Source organism: Bactrocera tryoni, chromosome 3 (assembly GCF_016617805.1).
Source record: "Bactrocera tryoni isolate S06 chromosome 3, CSIRO_BtryS06_freeze2, whole genome shotgun sequence".
In the NCBI taxonomy this organism is placed as follows: Eukaryota; Metazoa; Arthropoda; class Insecta; order Diptera; family Tephritidae; genus Bactrocera; species Bactrocera tryoni.
Window position 1 is genome coordinate 80179289 of NC_052501.1, and position 10085 is coordinate 80189373.

At 26.2% G+C, this 10085-nt stretch overlaps 1 protein-coding gene across 3 annotated transcripts; it reads right to left on the reverse strand.

Annotated features, from left to right (window-relative positions):
• Positions 1-3494: 3494 nt before the first annotated feature.
• On the reverse strand, positions 3495-10085 carry LOC120772479 (fas apoptotic inhibitory molecule 1). 3 transcript variants are annotated; one of them, XM_040101121.1, is made up of 4 exons: positions 9908-10085; positions 4494-4736; positions 3925-4197; positions 3495-3856 (listed from the first exon to the last, which is right to left on the reverse strand). In XM_040101121.1, exons 2-4 carry the CDS (start codon positions 4695-4697, stop codon positions 3665-3667), a joined length of 669 nt encoding a protein of 222 aa, XP_039957055.1. In that variant the 5' UTR covers positions 4698-4736; positions 9908-10085; the 3' UTR covers positions 3495-3664. The 3 variants fall into 3 exon arrangements, with proteins under 3 accessions (XP_039957055.1, XP_039957056.1, XP_039957057.1); XM_040101122.1 differs by lacking the exon at positions 9908-10085 and adding an exon at positions 9820-9879; XM_040101123.1 differs by lacking the exon at positions 9908-10085 and adding an exon at positions 7513-7713.

Sequence of the window (10085 nt, forward strand, 5' to 3'; positions counted from 1 at the left end):
TAAGGGGCTTGCGAAACCTGTTTAAAAAATATTCTTGCAGATTTTTTGACATAAAGATTGAAGCTGTATGAAAGGATTTCACAAAAAGGTAAGATTTTTTATAATTGGCTACAACTCATTCTTCGCCTGAACAAAATTTTTCCAAAAAAAAAACATTATTGACCACACTTTTGGCAATATAGGGTAATTTTTTCGTGCTGAAATATTGAAGCCCCCATCCTTAGAGTTCCGGTTGACCAAATTTTTATTTCGAAAAAGTTTTATTTTTCGAAAAAATATTTTATTAATTTTCGGAAAATTTATTTTTTTATTTCGAATAATAAGAGCAAAACAGTTCAAAAATTCAGGTTATTTTATTTAAAAAAAATCTTTTTTGAGTATTTTGAAAAATTAATTTTTGTTTTTCCAAAACTATTTTTCGAACTTACTTTTTTTATTAAGTTATTAGGCTTTAGTGGAATTTTACTTTTCAAAATAATTGTTTTCGGTTAAACGAAAATATTACTATAATTTTTATTTTCGAAAAAATTATTTTTAATTTCGAATCATAAAAAATATTTCTAAAATTCTGGATGATCGAAAAAATATTTATATAAAAAAAAGTTGTTTTATTTTCAAAAAATTTATTTTTGAGTTTTTTGACAAATTATTTTTGTTTTTGAAAACTTCTTTTCAAAAACGTATTTTTATTTTCAGTTATTAACTCATGTAAGAGCAATAATTTGAATTTTTTGATTATATTCAGCATTAAAAATTTGATTTATGTATTATATGCTTTTGAAGAGCTATTGAAGAGCGTTCAGTAGTTTTATTTTAAAATACCGGTTGTCGAAATTTTTATTTTTAAATATATATTTATTTTCGCTTATAATTCGGTTATAATTTTTAACTTCGAAATACGGAACATATTACTAAAATTCCGGTTGTTCGAAAAAATATTTTTTCGAAAATATTTTATTTTTTATATTTTCGAATACTAACGAATAATGTAAAATCATAAATATTTATTATCGGCTATTCGAAAACATCACTTAAATTTTGAATTTCGAAAAAAATAATTTTTAATTTCGAATATTGAAAAATATTTCTAAAATTCAATTTTTTTTTAAATTTTTTTATTTTCAAATACTAACGAATAATATAAAATTTTGAGGCTCAAATCTTGCAAACTAGTGTGTCAAACGTTTTTCGAAGGTTTGACTGTTTCACATGCGTTATTTATAAATCTGTGCAGTTTGATTTCAAAATACGAAAATTTTCGGTATTGACGGGTTTTTGAAATACCGCTGATTTTTCAGTTTTAAATAATAGTAGAGCAATTCCAACACACCGCTTCCAGTTTTAGCAACATTGTAATGACATTGTTTTGAAAGTTAATTTTCAAAATTATTAGCACTTTTTTCGTGAATTAATTTTCAAAATTATTAAAATTTCTTTCGTAAACGATTTTCAAAAACATTGAAATTTTATTGCTGTCCCAAAATGAAACGAAGTATTTCGAGGCTCCTTAAATATCTATGTATGTGTGTTATTAAGTTCGTATTGCTCATACTCATACTCTTTGCACACACTATTTACCTGATGTAATCACTCGTCCGCTGCTAACATGCCTTCGAATTTTAATTAACTTAAATCTATGTAACTGTGTATTAAAACTGACACGTATCTTTGTATGTGATCCTATTTTCATCTTTTGTTATCATTATTCTTTTTATTATTGTTATTATACATATATATTATTATTAATATATATATATAGTGTTATTATTATTGTATTAGTAAGGAGAAATTATTAAATTATATACCTACGATTAACTACATACTTAAAAGACCAAGAAACACACTTCGAAAATTATCTTCAAAAAAAAACATTCAAGCATACAATTCTTAAATATACAAAAACAAAACGACAAAAATATATAGATACACAGAAGGAGATAATTAACAAAATAGTGACGGTCTTTATTTGTATTGATATGAAGTTTTCAATTTGGCAAAAACAAAAGCGAAAACGAAAACCAGAAAGCATAAAAACATTTAAAATGATAATGAAAGACAACTAACGAGGTTGAGAACTAATTATATATACTTACATACATAAATTAAGCAAAAATAAAAATTACGAAAAAAAAATTTAAAAATATTAAAAAGCAGTTTGGATCGATTTCGCAGGAGGGCGGTCTTGAATATTTGAATTATAATAATAGTAATTTTCATAAAAAATATACGGGTTTTGCGCTCTTATAATATTTAGAGGTCTTGAGTTTCAAAAAGAATTAAGCATGAGAACCACTTTTAGAAAACTGCGCTTTAATGAGCTTTTAATGTAACTTTTTCGGTATAGTTTTTTGTGGAAGCCTTTAAAAAATCTCTAGATATTTTAAAAAATTAAGCTTTTTTACAATATGTTTGATTTTTTGGAAAGCTTTCAAAAGTGATATCTCGAAAAATAAAGCTTTTATAGATTAAGCTTTTTGTAGAAAGCTTTTAAAAGATATCTTCATATCGTTTTTTGCTAAATAGTTTAATACATAAAGTGACTACATGAAAAGCTCAAAGCGCAGAAAGCTTCAGGGCGTCATCCTTTGTAGTATCTTTCTAGTTAATTTAGATAGAGAACCACTTTTAGAAAACTGCGCTTTGATGAGCGCTTTAAGAAACTTTTCGGGTTAAGTTTTTTGTGGAATCATTTAAAAAAATTGCCAAATCTTTGAAAAAATAGAGCTTTTACACAATACAAATATACGTTTAATACAGTGAATGGAGTGGTTGTTACGGTACATCAAAAAAGTCTAAAAAATAATTTTGGAGGTTGCTAGAGTGAAGAGGTACGAGATAGCAGAAACTGAAGATATTTGGTTATAAGAAAGCTCTGTGCAAAGTGGGTGCCGATTTTGACCAAAACAACAACAATTTCATGTTTCGGAACAGTGTCTGGAGATGTTCAAACGTAATAAGTCCGACGACATGGGTTTGGGTCTCTTCGACTAAATAACTCAACACTAAAGTTGAAGTTGGACGAAACATGACTCCATTATTTCACTACGAGGTTCAATCGACAGTTATTCATCCGAGTGGACTGCACACAGGGAATCCGTTCCCGTTTGAAGTACGAAACCGTCGAAAAATGGCTGCATTTGAAAAAAATATACATAAGTGCTGTTACCAAGGCAAACGTTGACTGTAAATCCATGAATTTGGCTTCGAATTGCTTCCGCATCCACCGTATTCTCCAGATCTGGCCAAGAGCGACTATTTTCTGTTCTCAGATGTGAAAAGAACACTCGCTGAGATATAGTTTTCGAGAGCGAGCGAGATAATTTCGAAGTATAAAGATAACACCACAGTTAGAACGGCAGTTAAAGCTGTCAATTGTCATTTGGGCTCCTTAAAAGGTTCTTCAACGATGACAGATTTGTTAAACTATACTCGGACTCAACCTTATAAAAATTCATACTTAGCAACTATATAATTATTAGCAAAAACAGCGATTCCATTTCTTCCATTATTTTTCCGAGTATTCATTCATCATTTATTTCATAAATTTTATTTTCTTTAAAACTCATAAAATCTTTAGCACAAAACGAGCACTACGCTATCACATCACTTTATTTATACTTAAACAACAACTCACAGCGGCGGCCTCTGACAAACCTCTCATACATTAAGTGGATGATAAAATCGAGAAGGGCTCCTGCATGACTTCTATGATCTTAGCCTCAGGTATCACCTCGCCATTTGCCAGCAGAGTGTGCGTCAAGCCATCCAATTTATTGCCACTCGAACGTGCTTGCAGCACAAACTCATTGCCATTCTCCGTAAACTTGGTATCCGTGCCGCCATCGACGAATTCACCCTTAAGAGTGCAAATAAATTATTTGTAAGTATGAAAAACGCTTCAAACACGAGTTGGAGACCACTCACCGTTTCTGCACGCAATTGATCATTCACATACAAGTTGAGCGTATCCAATTCTAACATTATACGGTATTCATTTTCTTCTATGCTGACCAACCATAAGCGATAATGCTTTGTCAGTTCGTCGGTATACTGTTCGTGTGGCTTGCCATCGATGTAGAGCGAATATTCGTATCTGAAACCTGGTGCTGGATCGACACGTATAATGCAACGCGCTTGATCGATGTAAAATGAATCTTCGCCCACCAATTTGAACATCCAGTCACGACGCAGAACTTCCTGGAAATGAGGTGAGGAAAGTAAAGGTCTGAATTAATATTTTTAGTAACATAATAAACCATTTTCTCTTCTATTAAACCAACGGTTGCACTGCTCGTATAAGCATTCTAGAGAGTCATTGTGCTTTAATTCAGCCAATGAGGGCGCTTTATTTCTCTTTTTTTAAATATTTGAGAATACTTATTCTTAGCTAATTCAATTTTGTTGCGAAATTAATAGTTTTAAAGATATTTATTTACCGTTTTTATTTTTGACATCTGTGTTTCTAATTTATATTTTACCTTCGTTTTACTTACCTTCCCGTTTACCCATATCATGCGTCGTCCTGTGGTCGTGCCATGTTCCAATTCGATACGATACATTTTGCCATTTATCGGCGCACACCATTTGGCCACAATATTGTTTTTGTTGTAACGTTTCTCCTCCGGTATATGATCGAGTGTCATAATGGGTTCGTTTGGCAGATTCTCTAACCGCAGGGATGGCGATAGAAAGGACATGTCTTTGCAGGGATCTTAAGTTTTAATGCCGACAAAAATCTATAAAAATGTTTAGAATCGATATTTTCACTTGGAATAAAGCTTGGATTTGAAAAAATATATATATGTTAATTTAATTTAACATCCATTACTTGCACTTTTTGGTAGAAAAAAGAGTTTTTTTTGCATATTTTTAGGCAGCTTTTATGTATATCGATGAGTTGCTTCGCTATTTAAACGATTTTTAGAAATTAGCCTTGATACAGAACCTTATAAATTTTATATCTGCGCTAAAATGTAGGCAATATGTTTTTCTTGGAGCTTATAATCTTATCTCTGCGCTCAAATGTAGGCAATATGTTTTTCTAGGACCTATAAATTTTGATATACTCATCCAAATTCATGATTTGAAGGTTGTATATACGTTAAGGTCTTCAAAAAATGCGTTTGCTTTCTTCAAGTTTCTATACATATATCCACAAATACTAGAAGTGCTTCTTTAATGCTCAGCTCATGTTTAGTTGGAGGCTTAGATATCAAGCAAAAGGATGTCAGAAAATATTATTAAGGCTTAATTAAAGCCTTTGAACTTTTTTGCTTTAGATATTAATAATGTATAATATTATTCTTTTATATTAATATTTTTATAAATTTTCAATGTTTTAAAAAACATTTCTTAAAGTTTCAAATTGTTAATTAATAATAACGTAATTTTAGATTAATTTTATTAAGCGTAAAATCGAAATTAAACATATTAAAAATACAAAATTTTTTGAAACTGCATGTTAATAAAGTTGTGAAAAATTTCGAAAATAAATATTTCGAAAACTCTATATTTTAAAAATTTAAAAACGTTCCAATTTTAAATTTACAATTAAAAAAAGGTATTACAAATTCAAATTTTAAAATTTTTTTTTATCAAAATATTTGAAAAAATATTTAAATTTTGAATAATTGAAACATTTTTGATAAGACTCAAAGTTTTTTAAACATTTTGCAAAATAATAAAATCGTTTAAAATTTGGAATGATTCAAATTCGAATTTGAAATATTAATGAACTTATTCAAAATTTCGAAAATACATAAATATTAGAAAACAAAATCGATATTAAACTTTTTAAAAATACAATATTTTTCGAAACTGCATATAAATAAAATTATTCAAAATGTCGAAAATAAAAATTTCGAAATCTCAATATTTTAAAAAATTGAAAAGTTGCCTTTATTCAAAATTGAAGTTATATTTTCAAAAACAAAATAAATAAATTATTAAAAATGTAAATTTTGAAATTTTTTGTTTTTAAAATATCTGAAAAAATGTTTAAATCTTGAATACATGAAAAAATTATAACAAGGCTCGAAATTTTTCTGAAAATTGGCTAAAAAATTAAAAAAAAAATTTAAATAATGAAATAGTTTAGAACTTGAAATATTAATAAAATTATTAAAAAATTCAAAAATAAATATTTCGGAAAATTTATATTTGAAAAATTTAAAAAATATCCATTGCTCAAATTTGAATCTATAATTCCAAAATAAAAAATTAAAAAATCTCAAAGTTCGAAATTTTATGTTATCAAAATATTTCAAAACATTTTTAAGTCTCAATATTCGACTAAATACGAATAAGATTCAAAATTTCTTTGAAAAATAAACATAAAAAATTTCTAAAAATTTCCAAAACTTTTTCCAAAATAATAAAATGGTTTAAAATTGTGCAAAATCCTAATTCGAATTTGAAACAGTTCGAAATTTCCAGTATAAATGTTTCTAAAACTTTATATCTTCAAAGTTTGAAACCAATTTTACTACCTAAATTTGAATTTATAATTTCAAAAAATTAAATAAATTATTAAAAATTAAAATTTTGAATTTTTTTATAAATATATTCGAAAGCATTTTTAAATCTGAATATTCGACTAAATGTAAAAAAGTCTCACAATTGTTCACATTTTGTTGAAAACAGACAACACAAATTTTTCAAAATAATGCAACGGTATAACATTTTTGAAAAATCAATCAAATCAAACTGCAACCATTCCACTTGATGAAATAGTAATATCGAAAACTTTATATTTTAAAAATTTTTTTTACATTATTAAAAGTTGAATTAACAATCTCAAAAATAATTAATATAAAAATTTGAATATTGAATAAACATAATATTTTATATATTTTTTCAAAACATTAAAATTGGAACAAACTTGAAAAATTGTCGAATTTGTTGTTTTAAGTAAATATAATAAATTTTGTAAAATATTTTCAAAATAAAGAAATTGCTTAAAATATTGAAAAATCTAAATTCAAAAACTGCATATTTCAAGCCGTCCAACCTAATGAAGTATACTTCAATACTTAATAAAATAAAAGACCGAAAGTTATAAAAATTTTTCTCAAAAAACTAAATTATTATTTACTTCAATATTGAAATTTTTATAAGCATTAAATTTGAAAATTTATTAAAAACTTTAAAATTCGAACAAACTTGAAAAAGTCTCAAATTTTTTGTTAAAAATAGACATTAAAATTTTCAAAATTTTCAATTTTACCAAATTTTTTCGTTTCATCAAATTTGTTTACATATTTTCTTGAACAAATTTTTTAAAAAATATTTGCAACTTTTTTGTCAGATATTGGTAATCCAATTTTTTTTTTTTATTTTCTAAAAATATTAAATCCACAAACTCAATATTTGCCAAAGAGCCAAGGAAACTGTCAACAGCTCGCCTTAACCTTAGCGTTTCTTTTCAGCAGATATTTATAAAACAGCAGTATGCTTTCGCACACCACATGCAAACATTCATACACACATACACACACATATGTATATACATACCGAGGAGGTTTGACGTGTCTTTGTATGCTTTGAATACACATATGAATATACTAAGTACACATGTTTGCTTAATCATTTAATTATCTCGATATGTATAATTTAGCTTTATGTTGTTTTGTTATTGTTATTGTTTTTGTTATTGTTTAATTTCTTTTCGCCAGCACGAGTATTGCCATCTATTGATTTTATAGCTTTTTGTGTGGTTCGTATGCAATTACAGTGCATTCGCAGAAACTCTTACACACACATACTAATACATATACATCCATCCACAGCCACTCACACATACATACATGCATATAGACAAATATATGGTGAAAAGTATAAAGGATTAACGTGATACGGCATTATGCTTGTGTGTCTTCGTCTGAAAAAACATTACAAAGCTAAATTTTGATTAGCCGACAGACGGCAAATAGCTGCCATCACCGTTGGGGAGCTGATAATAAAACGAAATAAACGTTCGTGGCAGCAAACGTTTTAATCACGCTCGCGTTTATAAATGTTTATGGCATTTATGAATGCCGAAACGGATTTTTAGGCATTAAAATTTTTAATAGCGAATGCAGTTCATGGCTGCCCGCATTGCCAACGGACGTTGAAAACCGTTAAATGTTAATGAATCTGTGTGCCACGCGAAAAACGCTTTCAAAAAATATGCAAATCAGCGTGGGTGTGCTATTTAATAGTTAATAACATTGGTTAGTTTTTGTGGATATTTGCTTCGATGGCAATTAGTTTATATGTTTTATCATGATTTGCCGGCTTTTTAACAAAAAGTTACTCAAAGCTATTTAAATCAATGATTTTCAAAGCGAGTAATCTACTTTTAGGCGCACATAACTCTGTAATAAAGGAAGTGCCAGCAAGCGATTAGATTTTAATGAATTACATTTTTTAGACTTTTTTAATTTAATTTAAGAAAACTCTGAAAAATATTTTTAAATAAATTTCTTAGTTATAAAAAATGTTTATATAAAAATTTTAGAAAGTTTTATTATCTAGTTTTAACAAAAAATCTGAGACTTTTTCAATTTTGTACGAATATTAAAGTTTTACAAAAATTTTCAGTTTTAGTTTGGAATTTTTTTTTAGAGAAAAAAGTATTTATAATGTAATAATGTATTTTTTTTTAGAAAAAAATTTAAATTTTCGAACTTTTATTGTTTGTTTTTAGGGAACTCTGAAAAAATTTTTAAATAAAATTTTTAATTTTAAAAAATTAGAGACTTTTGCAGGTCTGTTCGAATAACAAAGTTTTAAACATATGTACATATATATTACACAAACATATATTTTACAAAAAGTTTCAAATAATGAAATTAATTTTCCTTTTTTTAGAAAAAAATTTAGTATTTTCGATATTTCACTAACTTGGACGGCTGCAAATATGCAGTTGTCGAAATTGGATTTTTCAAAATTTTAAGCAATTTAAATATGTATTTTGGAAATATTTTACAAAATTTATTATATTTACATAAAACAAAAAATTTGAGACTTTTTCAATATTATTCGAATATAAATATTTTGAAACAATTTTCAAATATTATGTTTACGAAAAAATTTAGACTTCAAATTATGAATACAAATGTAAATGTATTTTTTTGAGACAATTCAATTTTTAATAACTAATAAAAATTCAAATTTTTAAAGTATAAAGTTTTCGAAATTTTATTTTTGAAATATTGAACTATTTCATTAAGCCGGTTAGCTTCAAATATGCCTTTTTCGAATGTGGATTTTTCAAAATTTTTAGTAATTTCATAATTTTGGAAAAAATTTTACAATTATAATAAAAAAAAATTAATAAATTATTTCTGTATTTTTATTAAAAATTTTTATGGTAAGTTTATGTATTTTTTTATTCAAATATTTTATAGCAAATTTTTTTTTATTATTTTTTTACATGTATTCCAATTTTGTTTATACAACATTTATATATTTGTTAAGTTTGATATCAAAATTTTTTTTCAGTTTAATTAATTTTTAATTTTTCATATTTTAAATTTTTTTTAATAAATTTTGTAATTATTATTTCGCATTTAATTAATTTAATTGCTGTTTTAATAGTCAAACTCACTGAATGCTTAATTTTTATAAAGTCTCTATTTTTTTCTATTTTAAAAATATATTTTTTTATTTTTCATAAATCATAAAAAGTTTAATGATTAACGATTTTTTCTTAATTTTCCAAAAACTAATGAATTTGTGCTTTCCATTTCCATTTTCATTTGCATAATTCTATTTTCATAGCAAATGTTTTTTTTACTTTAATAAATTTTCTTAGAATGCGCTCTACATATTTACCGTTATGAGTTATAAAGCCTTAAAATATTAAAAATAGTAAAAATTTAATTGCGCTTTTACAAAAAATCGCAAAATCTTTCACACTAACATTTCAAATGCGCTCCATAAATGAAATAATTCCACTCAGTTATTTAGCCAACAAAGGGTAATGATTTCTAAATTCTTTCCACCGAAAAACGAAACTTTTTTATTTTCTTTTATTCGCGCGTTCGCTCCCAAAATACGAAACCGTTTCGTTGAGCCGTCAGCAACGTACTGAATGAATG

Excerpts from the sequence above, each read along its gene's own strand:
- LOC120772479 (XM_040101121.1), bottom strand. The coding sequence starts at position 4,697 with ATGTCCTTTCTATCGCCATCCCTGCGGTTAGAGAATCTGCCAAACGAA. Across the intron at positions 4,198-4,493 it reads TGATATGGGTAAACGGGAAG|GAAGTTCTGCGTCGTGACTG; the intron begins GTAAGTAAAACG and ends CCTCATTTCCAG. Across the intron at positions 3,857-3,924 it reads ATCAATTGCGTGCAGAAACG|GGTGAATTCGTCGATGGCGG; the intron begins GTGAGTGGTCTC and ends TGCACTCTTAAG.